The sequence below is a fragment of the Spodoptera frugiperda genome, chromosome 19, assembly GCF_023101765.2.
Source record: "Spodoptera frugiperda isolate SF20-4 chromosome 19, AGI-APGP_CSIRO_Sfru_2.0, whole genome shotgun sequence".
Taxonomy (NCBI): domain Eukaryota; kingdom Metazoa; phylum Arthropoda; class Insecta; order Lepidoptera; family Noctuidae; genus Spodoptera; species Spodoptera frugiperda.
In genome coordinates, this window is record NC_064230.1 from 4,755,597 (window position 1) to 4,774,639 (window position 19,043).

At 36.9% G+C, this 19,043-nt stretch overlaps 1 protein-coding gene across 2 annotated transcripts; it reads left to right on the forward strand.

Moving 5' to 3' along the window:
* Positions 1-5,525: 5,525 nt before the first annotated feature.
* On the forward strand, positions 5,526-18,796 carry LOC118269109 (uncharacterized). 2 transcript variants are annotated; one of them, XM_050701006.1, is made up of 2 exons: positions 5,526-8,537; positions 9,127-18,796. In XM_050701006.1, exon 2 carries the CDS (start codon positions 9,372-9,374, stop codon positions 14,838-14,840), a length of 5,469 nt encoding a protein of 1,822 aa, XP_050556963.1. In that variant the 5' UTR covers positions 5,526-8,537; positions 9,127-9,371; the 3' UTR covers positions 14,841-18,796. The 2 variants fall into 2 exon arrangements, with proteins under 2 accessions (XP_050556963.1, XP_050556962.1); XM_050701005.1 differs by having other exon boundaries at positions 9,150-17,111.
* Positions 18,797-19,043: the final 247 nt, after the last annotated feature.

The following is a 19,043-nucleotide window of genomic DNA, read 5'->3' on the forward strand; positions in this document are numbered from 1 at the left end:
AATTGAAATAACATGGTTTTATTATTACATTATTGGAATTACTTTATTTTTTCGTTACCCTGTGGAGCTGGACCAGCCTGCCTCCAAGCATTTTTATCCTCTATATAATCATTCAATTTGTAGTATGCTAATCTACACATCGTTTTTTTAATACATAATTTAAATTGTCTTTCATTTAGGTGTTTTATTTCCTCTGGAATTTTGTTATAACATTTAACACCGAATCCCATGAACGACTTACTTATTTTTGACAATCTAAAGAATGGCTGGCTCAATCTATCCTTATGTCTAGTTTCATAATTGTGTCTGTCAGACACTTTGTCAAACAAGTTTAGATTTTTCCTAACATACATAATGTTTTCATAGATAAATTGACATGGAACGGTCATAATATTGATCTCCTTAAACTTTTCCCTGAGAGATTCGCGACGACCAAGATTGTAGATAGCTCTGACGGCGCGCTTTTGTAAAATAAAAATAGACTCAATGTCAGCAGCCTGTCCCCACAGTAAAATGCCGTACGACATGATGCTATGGAAGTAACTGAAGTACACTAGTCTTGCCGTGTCTATGTCGGTTAACTGTCGGATTTTCCAGACAGCATAAGCTGCAGAGCTTAATCGTCCCGCTAGAGATGTAATGTGAGGACCCCATTGCAATTTGTCGTCTACGGTGATTCCCAGGAAAGTAGTCTCTTTTACAAATTCTAATTTTTCACGATTCAATAATATGTCACATTTATTACTTTTAACATTTGGCAAAACAAATCTAATACATTTTGTCTTTTTATCGTTTAAGACTAAGTTATTGACTGTAAACCAATTCTGAACCTTCATTAGAGCATCATTTACGTCGTCATAATTATTTGTTCGTCTGTTTATTTTAAAAACTAGTGATGTGTCATCAGCAAATAATACCATTTGAGGTTCATTTTTGAATAAATGGGGCAAGTCATTTATATATGCCAAAAATAGGAATGGACCTAGTATTGATCCCTGAGGTACACCCATAGATACGCTAGCCCCATGTGAGTTTACTTTGTTTATTTGAACTTTAAGTTGCCTATCCTGAAGGTATGACTTCAATAGATTTAGCGATACCCCTCGAATGCCGTAGTGTTCCAGCTTCAGCAACAAAGTCCCATGCTCAACACAGTCAAATGCCTTCGAAAGGTCACAAAATATTCCGATAGCGTCCTGAGCTTCTTCCCACGAGGCGAAAATCCGTTTAATCAGAGCTACCCCCGCGTCAGTAGTAGAGCGTCCTTTGGTAAACCCGTATTGTTGATCATGAAAGATAGAATTCATGTTAAAGTGACGCAGCATCTGAGTAAGTATCAGTTTTTCAAATACTTTACTGAGTACTGGTAAAATAGAGACCGGCCTATAGTTATTGGGTTCTGCACTATCACCGGATTTAAATAATGGAACTACTTTACTATGTTTCATTAAATTTGGAAAAACTCCTTGATCTACACTTTTGTTAAAAATTAAAGCTAGATGAGGCGCTATAGTCTCTATAAAAGACCTACATATCCTAACCGACATTCCCCAGAGATCTTCAGTCGACTTAACTTTAATATCTTTAAATGCTTTGATGACTGCTTGTGGGTTTGTGTATTGAAATCGGAAATCAGAAGTGCATTCTTTAACATTACTTTTAAGAAGCTCGATAGAAAGAGATGGAGACGATTTCAATGCTTCCGTAGTTTTTAGCGGAATATTCTTAAAGAAACTTTCGAATTCCTGAGCAACTTTTAAATTTGTACTGATGCGTCCGTTTTCAGTATTTAAATTAAATTCAACATTACGTGGTTTATTTCTACCTGTCTCGTTATTAATTATATTCCAGGTAGTTTTTATTTTGTTTTCCGCGGTCTTAATTTTACTGCTAATATGAAGTGCTTTAGCATGCTTACAAACTGATTTAAATATTTTTGAGTACCTGGAGACATGACTGTGGAAAGCCTCACTACTATTAAATGGTTTCATGCCGTAAAGTTCAAACAACTTTTCCCTACTTATACGAATACCTGGTGTAGCCCAGTCACAAAAAACAAACTTACATTGAATGTGTTTACGTTTTAAAGGGAACAATTTATCATACTGTGTTTTAATAATGGATAATAAGTTGTCATAAATCTCACTCGGGTATTCACTAGCATGTATTTGGTTGCCTAATTCATTTTTTAAGTTGTGATTTAATAACTCAATTTTTTTATTTGTGAATTGTCTGAACATAATTTCCCTATTTTGTACAGTCGTGACAGTGTTAAAGTTGACTGTCAGCCCACTGTGATCAGATGGTAATCTATTTACAATGTCCTTATGTAAATAATCACAGTTGCAAAAAATATTATCTATACATGTCGCCGAGGTGGATGTTACTCGGGTGGGCTCAAGGAAAATATTAGACAAATCAAATGATTTAAAGAGACTCAACAAATCAGTACAATTATTGTTCTTTTCCAGGAGATCAACATTAAAATCGCCACATACTATAACATGTTTACTACTGGAACATGTTTTCTGTAGTACATCTTCCATTACTGAATTGAAAATATTAAGATTCTGCAAAATAGGAGGCCTATAAACACACACTACAATATGCCTATCCAGCTCAACACAGGACAACTCTATTGTGTGCTCTACTGATAGTAATGTAATATCTTGTCTTTCTTTATATTTCACTGACTCTTTCACTAAGATCAAGCTACCACCATGTATCATTGATTGACGGCAAAAAAAGTTGCCAACACAATAGTTTTTAAAATTAATAGATTCTACTTGATAACTTTTCAGCCAATGTTCAGTTATACAAACAATATCATACTTAAATTTTTCTAAAAACAATTCAATTTCTAGAGTTTTTGATGAAAAGCCCTGCATATTTTGATAAAACAATTGTAACAAATTATCTTGTGTATTCTTCTTATGTACTATTTTCTTAGATTTAGATTTAATTAAACTGCCAGAAGATACCTTTCTAATGCATGTAACATTCATAGAATTTAATTTGATATCTTCTGTTGTCTTAGAATTTAGTTTAAAATATTATCAGGAGTGCCACCCACATTTGCCATCAAATGATGAGTCTCCTTCGTACTATTATATATACTACTTATCTCTATATTATTAGATTGTCTATATAATATAGATTTGTCATTTAAATTATCTAAAACTAAATTAATATTATTTGCTAGCAATCTAGCAAGTAATACTTTACATTTCCTAGGAATATGAATATATTCCTTTGTCAAATTAAAGGTATTCAGGTATTGGTTGTGGTGTGTCATTTTCACTAAATGTGGGTGTACTAAGATAGAAATTTTCAATTCCATCATTCGAAATGTCACCTACCGTATCAATAATATAATTTAAATCACTTTGCGATAGTAAATTAGCTGATGTATGGTCCTGTGCTCCATCACTATGAGTTTCGGCAGCTTGTTTTTCGTGCGTACAAACTTCGAAAGGCCGACCGCTGGTAATTTCTAATGGCCGATCCTCTAAATCCATTGAAATATCTTTTTCGGTACATACTCGTGTTTCTAAAAAGAAAAAGAATTAATGCTTAATAAGCAATAGTAAAAGTAAATGACAACAAATCCATAAATAAATTAAAAAGTTACACGTATAAACAAACATGTAGGACATGACTTCATGTACCTACTTCGATAACAATAAAAACTATTTTGTCCTAATAATTACTAGGAAATCATTTATTTTAAAGAAGCATGTAACTTATTCTAATTATTAATGAACTAAAGATGTCTTATTGGCTACATCATAGTATAAGCGGACATGTCTGATATGACCGCTTTTACACTGATATCGTATTGCGCTAGGTTAGAAAAATTATATAAACATTACTAGCAGTTTTGTATATTAATAAGCAGTTGATGTATACTTATTTGAGTGACTACGTACCTTCATTGACTTCATCGATATAATTAATTAAATCTTGTGCTTCAGAAACGCATAAAACATTACTTCTGGAGTTAGCAATATCCACCAATAGCTTTGATCTACTGTTGTTCATGTTTTTCAATACTATTGCAGGTATATTATGAATATTAATAACTAAAAAACACACCACTAAATCTAAATTCTATCAAAACAAAATTTATTTCACCACGCGAACACGCATCGACTCGTTTTCATAGGGGAACTACCGTAAATGACGTCAAGTCTCACTAGATCGCGTACGCGTCGAGTGGCGCGTATTTTCAATCATCGTACAAGACGATATGTATACATATCCGCATCTACGACATTTTTTCGTTGTAAGTATAATACTTGTTCTTTTATACGGTTTGTAAATTAGGTTTAGTATATTATATTTAAAAAAAAACTTAGATAGGTATATGCACATGGAAAATCTAAAGCCTATAAGCAATTAAAAAAAAATTGTCATTTTAGACATGTCTTTATATACGTAAGGACCGTCGATATAATGGCTGAAGAAAAAACAAGGAAGTATCTCTTACGAGGTACTGACAATCAGTATACCACAACGGAGTTTCTTGACGGTTGTTCTTCGATACAACTCTTAATACAATACTTTGATCATATAGGCAATGTTTGTAAGCAGCTGGCAAATTGTAATATCATAATACACAGCCGACATTACAATAGTGTTGTAAGTACTACACTCACTCACACAGCGCCCCGCCTTGTGAGACATGGAATATTTAGGTAATATAAATATACACTTGAAATATCGAAATACCACGTAGAACCACAATAATGTTCTAAGTGGGGAAATTGATGTTTTATATTGAGTCTTGAGAATATTAAAGAATATTAATTCTTTATATTCGGTTACTCTTCGGAAGAACCCTTGTGTTGTAATCATGAATATTTAGAAATGATCTGTGTGTAGTCGGAATAATTAAAAACGAGATATATCTTAAGTACACTCATAATCACTCAATAAGTTTCTTGATAGTTGTTTTTCGATACATACTACTGTATTACATGAAATGTTGAGATATTACACATGGATATTCCGGAATGAGGACTTTAATGGCGTAGCTTACACCATCCGTCACAAGACATTGAAAACTGTTGTCTTCAATACAACGCTTTTACAATATTTCAATCATGAAATGAAGGAAACAAGCTGCATAACCCACGAACACATTACATTAAAAGGCTTTATATTGAAAGAGTTTCTTGGCGGTTGTCTTATTAAATACTATTGTATCACCAAGATGACAACAATATCATGTTCGACCAAAGAATTCCATGAAGACACTGTTTGCAAATCTGGAAAACATTTTCTTGAATTAAACTTTTTTACTAGTACGTCACGTCTAAACTGTGATCGTGGCGCTTGCAATAGTACCGAAACGTATATGATAATATATTATATATTTTTTTGGAATAATGTTGCTGCACGTATATAATGGCAATACAAAACGTTTCTTGACGGTTGTCTTCGATACAACTTGTGAAGTTTCGTATTATTAAAATACTTCAAACCACTGAATTAGTTTGATCATTATGTCGCAGGTATTTAAGTAAACCTTTAAAACATTTGAACCACGACGAGATGTCTGTTACAACAGAACCAAAACTTTCTACATGTATAGAACATGGAACAAAACAATATAATCCGCAACACAAATATCGACGCACACAATTACAACATGCGCGGACGACGGTATATCGTCACCAGCCCCTCTCTTGGCGGCTGTCTTCGATACAGACACAATGACAGAATACTTATTCAAATGGCGAAATTCAATCGCAAGTTAAGCTTCATGTTTATTTGGTGAGAGCAACAATTACTCAAGTTCTGCTGAGCATTGCAAGAGTTGATAGTGAATTAATGAGTTTCTTGACGGTTGTCTTCGATACAAGGTTGATCGAATATAATGAAGAGGAGTTATTTCAAACACCTTCTCATGTTATAAAGTCAATATTTTGGAAATTACAAAAGTAAGATTATATATTATTCAATGAGTTTCTTGATGGTTGTTCTTCAATGTAACATATATTTTATCTCAATACATATTTCATATCACATGAAATACTGAAAAGGATATCTTGTGTAGAACGACCGTAGAGCAGCATCCTCCTCCTCAGTCGTACATTCTTGACAGAATGCTCGTGGTTGACAATGATGCATTTTCCCTGGATATCGTAGCTCTCGCGATGTGCCTCCACTTGTTGCGGTCTTCACCCGTAACCCTGGGCACGGGTTCCGCGTTATACCCCGCAGGACTGGGTCCCTGCTGAACTTCGCCATCTACACACTCCGGCCTACTGAAGTGTAAGATGCCCACCCCCGCGACATGGACGCGCCAGACAGGAATTGCCCAAGTGAAGAGTAGAGAAGGTGACTCTACTCCCCCAGGGCCGAGTTAATGGGCGTGTATGATCCCACACCCAAAGGCTTAACACTACCACTACTACAAATATAAATAAAACAACATTCAGTTGTTGTATCTTGTAAATACTAATTCTAGAATACATTTATGTACTCGCCATTGCAGGGCATTTTATCTCTATGAAATATATTTTATTTAAAAGATACATCAACATTACACAGTTCTCTCCTTACTCGGACATATTTTACATAGTACAAAGTAAGTTTGTGTTAAAACTACTAGAGTAAGTAAGAGTTTAGTACTTTACATTTTGCGAAAAGATCGACACAAACATTTTATTACAAAATCATGACAAATATTTTTATGAAGAAAACTTACTTTCGCATACATTTTGACGCATGTCACACAGAGACAAGACTAATTTCCATTATGTACGTTTAACAAAAAACAAATGACATGTCAGTGACGTCGTGAAGGACAGATACATTTATATTATTATTGTTGTCTCTTTTTAAAGGAGATGTGGATTACCTTTAATCTCTAGCGATGATTTACATAACAATACAATGAAGTTTCTTGATAGTTGTCTTCGATACAACACTTTTACAATATTTCAATCATGAAATGAGGGAAAATACAATTAACCCTACAATGTAGATTATTTAAAGAGTTTCTTAATGGTTGTCTTCGACAAAACTCTTATGTTTAAACATAAGTGGGAAATATTAAAGAGTACTTGTTTGTGAAACTACTAGAAAGCACATCACAATCATCATTTAACTTCATAGACTACTCAATAAGTTTCTTGATGGTTGTCTTTGATACAATTTTGTATTCGATACAACTTTAGACAATATTCGTATTCTATGAACACGAAAGTAACATTTTGTTTTGTAATTTGTCGGGAATAATCCCGATTAAAGTCAATTAATATATTGCTTTACTAATGAAGAAGTAAACTTGTCTGCTAGCTTCACGAACTAATGAGTTTCTTGACGGTTGTCTTCGATAAAAGATTTAAGATGCTTTAACATTATGTGACTGATATAACCTCTTTATTATTTAATTTACGAATACGAAGTTTGTTATAATACTTACGTATACCAGCGGGATATTCAGCATACATAAAATACAATATTGTAATTGATACGACAAATATCGACGCACACAATCAGAACAAGCGTGAAGCTCATTCGATGGCTATAAGACACAAGACACAGACAGAGGACATAGTTCATGGAGTCTGATTGAGCCAAACTATTCATTCTTTGGACAGTCTGTTGTATAGACTATGTAAAGAGTTTCTTTCTATGTTCACATTTTTATAATACAAAATAGAAAAGTCATATAGAAGAACAATTTAATTACAAAATTGCATAAGAAGTTTCCAGACACGAGTTTCTTGACGGTTGTTCTTCGATAGAACGTAATAATATTGTAGGAAATATTATTTACGTAGCGTGAAGCTCATTCGATGGCTATAAGTCACAAGACACAGACAGAGGACGAATTAAGATAAATTCGACAATTATCCCATATTATTGTATATTATAGAAACATGAATATCTCACTTGAGACTTGTTGAGATATGTTTTACAGTACATATTATGATCACACAGACCCACAGACGTATCGTTTAAATTCACAGATTACAGATTAGAAAGACAGTGCAGTGAATATACCACAACGAAATGTACAAAGACAAGATAATTTGAATATATTTTAATTAGTGGAGTATCTTGGTGGCTGTATTCGATACAACATTAGAAAATGTTCGTGTACGAGTCATCGTACATTCTTACGCAATAACTTATTATTGTAATTTAACTGTGTCACGCCGCAGGTATTGCTGACAGTGTGATGTACTTATGTGACACACTTATGACGACTTTTGTACATAACCTGATTTTATCTAATTTTAGTGCTAATAAATACGAAATAACTTATTATTGTAATTAACTGTGCCACGCCGCAGGTATTGCTGACAGTGTGATGTACTTATGTGACACACTTATGACGACTTTTGTACATAACATGATTTTATCTAATTTTAGTGTTAATAAATCACTCACTTGTGTCGGTGGTCTTTACATTTGACTGTTCCCTGAACACACATCGGGATCCTACCGACATCACATACCAACTACATACAGCATCATATGTACGAGAGCATACAGCCCGTACATTTTGGTCCTTCGAGGTAATCGCAGTGGTGTTTTGCTTATACGTAAAACAAATTTAACCTAAGCGCTAGTACTAGCAACTTGTCAAATTAATAACTTTACATTATGTTACTTATGTCACTTTACTATAACTTGTACCTTCATTTATTTATCTACTTTCGATTTATATACATTTTAATTGTACTTTCTCTGTTTAGTGGGAAATATGTACGAGTCATCGTACATTCTTACGCAATAACTTATTATTGTAATTTAACTGTGTCACGCCGCAGGTATTGCTGACAGTGTGATGTACTTATGTGACACACTTATGACGACTTTTGTACATAACCTGATTTTATCTAATTTTAGTGCTAATAAATACGAAATAGCTTATTATTGTAATTAACTGTGCCACGCCGCAGGTATTGCTGACAGTGTGATGTACTTATGTGGCACACTTATGAAGACTTTTGTACATAACATGATTTTATCTAATCTTAGTGTTAATAAATCACTCACTTGTGTCGGTGGTCTTTACATTTGACTGTTCCCTGAACACACATCGGGAACCTACCGACATCACATACCAAATACATACAGCATCATATGTACGAGAGCAAACAGCCCGTACATTTTGGTCCTTCGAGGTAACCGCAGTGGTGTTTTGCTTATACGTAAAAGTATATGAAGTGCAAACCCATTAGAAAACTATCACTGACAAGGAAGAAAATACATTCTCCGGGAAGTGACACTGAACCACGACCGTGTTTGGAAAAACAACTCCACTTCGGAAGATCCGTACAAGTGACGAACTAACTTCAGTGATTTCTGCCGTTGACATCGCACTTTGGTGATTTACAACCATCAAGATGCAAGAACTTATCGCAAGGCAAAAGGAAATCATTGACAACATCCACAAGATTCACAGCAATTTCAACAAGGACTCGGCCAGCAGGAGGACTGATTCTTACATCAAGAAACGGATAAGTAGTCTTGACTCCCTATGGGCAGAGTTCGACATAAACCACACACAGCTGCTGCAGTCTGGTGATGATTACTCAGGGCAGGAGTACTTTAAGAAGGATGTCTTCAAGGATACTCAAAGGCTCTACGAGAGAATCAAAGGCTTGATTCAAAATTTCAACCCTTCAGTGGAAGAGGAACTCAACCCTCCAACTCAAGCAAGACCTGCTCTTAGCGATTTGATGAGTGAGCAAAAGACAAACTTTCGAGCCTTGCAAAGGCTCATCAATAGCATTGATATTACAAAAATTGTGGAGAAGTGGGAGCTGGAGGATGAATTAAAGCGCCTACAATCGAGATGGCGTGACATTGACAACCTTCACCTTAAGATTGACAACATCTCGCAAGGTGAGGATGAAACTTACGAACAAGAATTTTCTGTGTACGAGAAAAAATACAAAGATACGAGAAGAGTCTTAAATCGAAAGATATCTTCAACTGCACATCAGTACGAGGCGACCCCTAAGATGGACGTACCTACGTTTCATGGTGACTACGTTCAGTGGCCAACATTCTTGGATCTGTACAAGAGTAGCATCCATGATAACCCCACGTTAACTAACGCACAAAAAATGCAACATTTGAAAGGGAAGTTAAAGGGTGAAGCTCATCGTCTTATTCAACATCTGAACGTGTCGTCGGACAACTACGAGACCGCTTGGAATCTGTTATTTCATCGCTATAATAACCTACAAGTGTTATTCACTAAGCACATTGAATTATTTCTCAATCAGCGCACTATTGAGAAGCAAACTTCTAATGAGATCAAGCGAATCTATGATACAACGATGGAAAGTATTCACGCGATACACAATTTGGGAGTAGATACGACTACTTGGGACCCTATCCTCGTGCATTTGTTGGTGAAGAAACTGGACCCAGAAACAAGAACGGACTACATGGAATCACGGAAGACACCACGGGAACTTCCAGAGTTTGAGGAACTTATGGCGTTCCTTGAGGGAAAGTTTACAGCACTTGAACCCGTTGGCAAAAGGGAGAAAGATTGGTCATCAACAAACAACAAAGGAAATTCGTCTTTCAGTGCTGGAAATAAGACAAAGTTCGTACACGCTGCGTCAACAACAATGAATTGTTGCATCTGCAATAGTGCAAATCACGCATTATACCACTGCAGGAACTTTGTAACTATGTCACCAGAGCAAAAATTGAAAATAGTTACGAAACATCGACTCTGCAGTAATTGTTTGTATGTTCATGACAAACGCGGTTGCAATTCTATGAAAACTTGTAGAATATGCAATAAGAAACATCATTCGTTATTGCACGACTCGTATCATGAACCCGACGCAACAGGAGGTCATACAACAGTTAAATCATCGCGTCAAAATAGCTCGAATAACATAACCAGCGATGACGACGAGATTCTCTTGACAACAGTACAGATACGCGTACGAGCTATTGACGACACATACATGACGTTTAGAGCACTGTTAGATCAGGGTTCACAAGTAACCCTCATCACTGAAAACGTCGCGCAACGCCTAGGATTACCCCGCCGCCAGTTGAACGCTTCAGTAACGGGCGTGGGCGCCTCGATGAAGAGAAGCAAGGGCATAGTCAAACTCGACTGCACGTCAATTCACGGTGACTACGCGTTCTCGGCTGAAGCTTTGGTTCTACCAAAACTACTGAACAGCTTGCCACACAATACACTTGAAAGGAAACAATATCCTCACATTCAACACATTCAACTCGCTGATCCTGATTATTACATTTCAAAACAAATTGACATTCTACTGGATGCCAAAGTTTACTCGGAAATTATCATGAGCGGTTTGATCAAAGGATCGGAGACAGAACCCATCGCCCAACAAACAAAATTAGGTTGGATTTTATCCGGACGAGTGCAAACATTCCACTGCAATGTAGTACTCAATGGGATTGAAGACATTGCGAATTATTGGGAGATGGAAGAAATCTCAACGGACTCAAATACGATGACGAAACAGGAACAATTCTGTGAGGAACTGTATGCACAAACAACTAGGAGATTACCAGACGGGAGATACGAAGTACGCTTGCCGATGAAAGAGGGTTTCGAAAAACATCTAGGACATTCTAAAGCACGAGCAGTGGCCCAGTTTAAACAATTGGAAAATCGCCTACTCATGAATGACAAGCTGAGTCATAATTATCAAGAATTTATACACGAGTACGAAAAACTGGGACACATGAAAGAATGCTACGAACGCAAAGAGCCTGCGTGTTATTTACCACATCATGGCGTAATCAAAGAATCTTCTACAACTACAAAGTTACGTGTGGTGTTTAACGCATCTTCTAAAACATCTACGGGAAGTAGTTTGAACGATTTGATGGAATGCGGTCCTAAATTACAACAGGATATTCAAGAACTACTACTCAGATGGCGCACTTATGAATTCGTGTACACAGCTGATTGTGAGAAGATGTATCGGTGTATTCTTCTCCAATCGGATCAACAACAGCTTCAGAAGATCGTATGGCGAGATAACCCGCAACATTTTTTGAAAGAATACAAACTTTGCACTGTTACCTACGGCATGAAAGCCGCACCCTTCTTAGCTATGCGCACAATGCAACAACTTGCAAGTGACGACCAACATAAATACCCCTTGGCAGCTGAAGTGCTTAAAAATGACTTCTACGTCGACGACCTACTTAGTGGAAGTCATACCATCGAACAAGCACGAGAAATCCAACACCAGCTGATCGAGATGCTGAAAGGCGCAAAAATTAACCTAAGAAAATGGTGTAGTAACAGCTGTGAATTATTATCATCGTTGTCGAATGAGCACATTAATCCGTCTACAATTGACTTCAAAAATGCTAACTCGACAAACGCGCTCGGATTACAGTGGAACCCGGCTACGGATATGTTTACATTTCATCGATTTGAAGAATCCAACAAAAACTGCACGAAACGAATTATGCTATCAAATATTTCCAAAATATTTGACCCGCTAGGTTGGCTTTCCCCACTTACGATAAGAGCCAAATTACTGTTCCAAAAAATCTGGATGGTGGATATGGAGTGGGATGACATGGTCCCGGAGGACATTCGTGAAGAATGGACCAAATTGTTAGGTGATTTAAAGAACATCGACAAGATTACCATCCCACGATGGACCGGAAATCTACACTCAACGCTAGAACTACACGGATTCTGTGATGCGTCTGAAAGAGCGTTTGCTGCAGTTATATACCTCAAGTCAGTCAACGCTAAAGGACACTCCATCGTAAGAATGATGGCATCCAAGACAAAACTCGCACCACGCAAAAATACAATGACGTTGCCACGATTAGAGCTGTGTGGTGCACGGCTACTATCTAAATTGTTAGAAAAGGTGATAAAAGCTTTGAAACAGACTGACGTTCAAATATACTGCTGGACCGATTCCTTAGTTGTACTAGGATGGCTCCAAGGAAATCCCGCTCGCTGGAAGGCTTTCGTAGCGAATCGGACGAAGGAGATCCTTGACATTGTACCGTCATCGTGCTGGCGACATGTAAGCTCAAGTGATAACGCAGCTGATTGCGCAACTAGAGGTCTCACAATATCACAGTTGTTACAACATACACTATGGTGGGAAGGCCCTGCGTGGATCAAAGATGACATCCCTAGTGAAGTCATGAAATTTGACCTCCCTCAAATGGAGGTGAAAAGGAATGTACACACACATACAGCTCAAAGATCAGACTCGATCATTGAAGATATATTGAACAAACACAGTTCAATAACCTATGTCGTGCGAGTTATAGCGCGCGTGTTACGTTTCATAACAAACGTACATCACCGCGTGGTGACACACTCGTCGTCGTCAAGTATGAAACATAATACGCTGGGAATTGCTTACGATGCACCTGATCGTGCGCCGTATTTAACTGCCATTGACATTGAAAAAGCTTATGAAGTGATTATCAAAGCAGTTCAGGCTACAGAATTTCAAGTTGAAATTCTACGACTCAGACAAGGAAGTACATTGACTTCAAAGAGTAATCTACTGCCACTGGATCCATATTTGGATAATAAGAATATTCTGAGAGTAGGTGGAAGACTTCAACACTCAAAACTAAAAGAACACTCAAAGCATCCGATGATTATTCCGAAAGATACACATTTTACAGGACTAATCATCCAGCACGCACATCTCCAAACTCTACACGGTGGACCGAGTCTTACCTTGGCATATCTAAGACAACGATACTGGATACTCGGTGGGATTCGGACCATTAAGAAATACCTAAGAAATTGTGTGAGATGTGTACGGTTCAATCGCCACAATCATCATCAGAAGATGGCCGAGTTACCGGAGCCACGAGTGACACCGTCTAGGCCATTTACTCACACTGGCGTGGACTTCACAGGTCAAGTGGAGCTGAAGGCAAACAAAGGACGTGGGATAAAAACGACCCGAGGATATATCGCGGTATTCGTATGTTTTGCTACAAAAGCGATTCACCTCGAACTTGTGTCCGACTTGAGTACACCGGCGTTTTTAGCAGCCTTTAAGCGAATGTGCGCTAGAAGAGGAACACCTAAACACATGTATAGCGATAATGGCACTAATTTCGTAGGAGCCTCACGTCTCCTCAGAAAAGAATATAAAGAAGTATTAGAGGTGATAAACCAAGACTGGTTATCCTATGTTGCGGAAATGGGCGTTACATGGCATCTTAACGCGCCTGCGTGGCCCAGCGCTGGAGGCCTTTGGGAAGCTGCGGTCAAAAGCACAAAACACCACTTGAAACGGGTTCTAGGCGAGCAAAAACTAACTTTCGAAGAGTTTACTACACTCCTTGCTCAAATAGAAGCGTGCCTGAATTCTCGACCACTTTGTGCACTGACAGAGGATGCAGAAGATCATTACTTAACGCCGGGACATTTTCTGACAGGAGGACCTCTGTTGTCTCCTCCAATGACGGATCTTGATCCGAGATGCATTAGAACTCGATGGCAACTTACAGAGAAAATGCATCGGGATTTCTGGCGAAAATGGTCTGCCGATTACCTTCAGCATCTACAAACGAGAGCTAAATGGCATCATTCGAAGGAAAACTTGAAAATTGATGACGTCGTTCTGATACGAGAGGATAATATGCCACCAACCAAATGGGCATTGGGTCGCGTGAAAGAGGTACATCCTGGACTGGATGGTCACGTACGAGTCGCTACTTTGAAGACTAAGAGTGGTGAAACTAAGCGACCAATCATCAAGTTGATCCCGTTACCTGTACACACGAAGAAGGACAATCCTGATACCAGTACAGAAGACGAAAGAGATGACCCGTTATCCAACAAAGAGGACTAACTTAGGACGACGCACTCAATCAAACGTGGACATCGCGACATCTCCTGGACTTCCTAGAGCCATCAAATTTAACCTAAGCGCTAGTACTAGCAACTTGTCAAATTAATAACTTTAAATTATGTTACTTATGTCACTTTACTATAACTTGTACCTTCATTTATTTATCTACTTTCGATTTATATACATTTTAATTGTACTTTCTCTGTTTAGTGGGAAATATGTACGAGTCATCGTACATTCTTACGCAATAACTTATTATTGTAATTTAACTGTGTCACGCCGCAGGTATTGCTGACAGTGTGATGTACTTATGTGACACACTTATGACGACTTTTGTACATAACCTGATTTTATCTAATTTTAGTGCTAATAAATACGAAATAACTTATTATTGTAATTAACTGTGCCACGCCGCAGGTATTGCTGACAGTGTGATGTACTTATGTGGCACACTTATGAAGACTTTTATACATAACATGATTTTATCTAATCTTAGTGTTAATAAATCACTCACTTGTGTCGGTGGTCTTTACATTTGACTGTTCCCTGAACACACATCGGGATCCTACCGACATCACATACCAACTACATACAGCATCATATGTACGAGAGCATACAGCCCGTACAATTATAATGGGGTTTCTTGCTGGTTGTAGTCGATACAACTTCGAAAAACTTTCGCATTATGTAAATACGAAGAAACATTGATTAGTACCATGGAGTATCTACGTGAAACGATCGCTATAACGTTCTTGGAAGCGAAACAACAGTATGCAGGAGCTTGTGGACAGCTCCTGTATGGAGAAATACTTTTAAGTATATTAATATTGGAAGTCAAAAAGTTACACTAGTATTAAATTATATTTGGCACTAAGTTATATGAACGATCACACGACAAATATCGACGCACACAATTAGAACACGCGCGGTACTACAAACCACTCAGATATACTGACTCGGTACAAACATACGAATGTACGTTGCACATGCTATGTCGGATACTGCATAACATTAATTACAATATACAATTTAATTTAGTTTCTTGATGGTTGTCTTTCTTACGCACTTCATAAACATTTTGAAATCGTAGTTGTATGAGGCGACAAGCTACATACCAGGTATAGTGGCTAGGTAAGGCGCCTCGTGAGACGTGGAACACTCGAAGCATAACTGGACATAAAGTACTGTGTCTTTAGGACAACATTTACTTTAACAGACAAAGAAATACAAAGCGCATACTGAGATCTTGGAAATCATCAGAATTATATGTGAATTGTTTAGTACATGACTATCTAATGAGTTTCTTGACGGTTGTCCTTCACAGAACTCTTTTACGACATTTCAGTCACGACATGTGTAGGAAATATTTATAATATAGTAATATCGATGTACACAATTAGAACAAGCACGAATCATCGGTTGTAGTTTCTTCATAATTGTTCTTCAATACAACTTTTAGACAATATTTTGATCATTAAATATGTTAGAAATACATGTGTGGCCTTCTTATTAACCCTTGGAGAACATTACAACACCACATTTCTAAGACAATAGAGTTTCTTGACAGTTGTTCCTCGATAGAACTCAATGTAGACTCGCTTCTAAACGCTTCAAATACATTAAACTTTCAATATTTAGTACATATCTATGCATATTTAAATGTTGAAAAGGATATCTTGTGTAGAACGACCGTAGAGCAGCATCCTCCTCCTCAGTCGTACATTCTTGACAGAATTCTCGTGGTTGACAATGATGCATTTCCCTGAATATCGTAGCTCTCGCGATGTGCCTCCACTTGTTGAAGTCTTCACCCGTAACCCTGGGCACGGGTTCCGCGTTATACCCCGCAGGACTGGGTCCCTGCTGAACTTCGCCATCTACACACTCCGGCCTACTGAAGTGTAAGATGCCCACCCCCGCGACATGGACGCGCCAGACAGGAATTGCCCAAGTGAAGAGTAGAGAAGGTGACTCTACTCCCCCAGGGCCGAGTTAATGGGCGTGTATGATCCCACACCCAAAGGCTTAACACTACCACTACTACAAATATAAATAAAACAACATTCAGTTGTTGTATCTTGTAAATACTAATTCTAGAATACATTTATGTACTCGCCATTACAGGGCATTTTGTCTGTATGAAACAAATTTTATTTAAAAGATACATCAACATTACACAGTTCTCTCCTCACTCGGACATATTTTACATAGTACAAAGTAAGTTTGTGTTAAAACTACTAGAGTACATTAGTACTTTACATTTTGCGAAAAGATCGACACAAACACTTTATTAAAAAATCCTGACAAATATTTTTATGAAGAAAACTTACTTTTCCATACATTTTGACGCATGTCACACAGAGACAAGACTAATTTCCATTATGTACGTTTAACTAAAAACAAATGACATGTTAATGATGTCATGCATACAATGACAAGGACAGAAACATTTATATTATTGTTGTCTCTTTCTAAATTCCTCTTATGTTCGTCGGTACAATAATTATTTTATAATGTAGATTATTTAAAGAGTTTCTTAATGGTTGTCTTCAACACAATTCTTATGTTTTAAACATAAGTGGGAAATATGTATTAAAGAGTAGTTGTTTGTGAGACTACAAACTACTTGGAAATACTGAGTTATATAATGTGGAAGTACCACATAGAACGACAAATTGTTTTTAAATATCACGTCGTTTACAAAGACGAAATATACAGTCAAGTACCTAATAATTTGTCAACACACGACACAGTGGACATTGACTCGGACGCATCCGAAGAGTTTGAGTTATTTTTAATATAATTTCAAGCGTCAAATAACAACTAGAGAACTAGCAATATAATGCAATGAGCGCTACAACGTGGCATCACAATGAAGGCGATTCTAACTTGACGCCCGTCTTTAATACAACTTTATAAATTTACCTTCTATTTCAAACATTATTCAAATCCATTCTACAAAGTGTTTCTTGACGGTTGTCTTCGATACAACTTTAATTCTCGTATTAGTTAAATACGTGAAACATTATTTAGCAAATTCATATATTATTTTAAGTCAATAATGTGAATGTGTTAACACACTCATTAAAACATTGAGCACAGATTAGAAAAACAGTGCAGTGAATGCACCATAATGTTCTAAGAGTCATTTTGAGTATATTTTGATTAGTGGAGTTTCTTGGTGGTTGTATTCGATACAACATTAGAAAATGTTCGTATTACATGAATACGAAGGAAACATTTGTTAGTAGTCCTTTATTATACTACCAACTATTCGGATATAGGAACATAATTATCAACATGCCACATTCCACGAATTCTCAAACTTCAGTAAGAAATTTACAGCGTAGATTATTTAAAGAGTTTCTTGATGGTTGTCTTTGACACAATTCTTATGTTTTAAACATAAGTGGGAAATATTGAAGAGTAGTTGTTTGTGAGACTACAAACTACTTGGAAATACTGAGTTATACAATATGGAATTGCCACATAGAACGACTAATAGTTCCGTAGCCCATAAGAATAGGTTACTCATCAGACGATACCCTGAACTGTGTAGACCGTAAGCTGGAGGGAAGACGACTATTGAGGCACACTTTAGTAGAATGAACGAGTTTCTTGACGGTTGTCTTCGATACAAACTTACAGACTCACTGAGCGTAACAGTTTCATTACACGAACTGCACAAATTTTGGAAATGATCATAAATATTAGTGTTCCATCTCTTTTGTATGAATAAAGAGCCCATAGAGAAGAATCATTTAATGAATCAGAATATAATTCATGCGACCAGCACCCAAGAAAATGACAATATTTAGGTACTCCAGTTGACGAGAACTAGTTTCTTGACGGTTGTCTTCGATACAACTTGTAAAGTTTCGTATTATTTAAATACGTAGGAAACATTTGAGACTGCAAACTAATTGCAGGTACTGACTAGGTCATGTCAGTCTGAAACATCCGTGGGACTTGTATATTTCATTATCAGTTTAAATATTGATAGGAATGACCACGTGAAACGACATTTTTTTTGGAGTTCCAACGTTTAGGGAAACAGTTGATTGTTTACAATATATTCATATTGGCATTTATTAATTGAATATAAATATTAATTAGATGAGCTAGATTCAATGTTAAAATTAATTTTCTAATTCACGCGACAAACATCGACGCACACAACTAGAACAAACTAGTCTGTCGCTA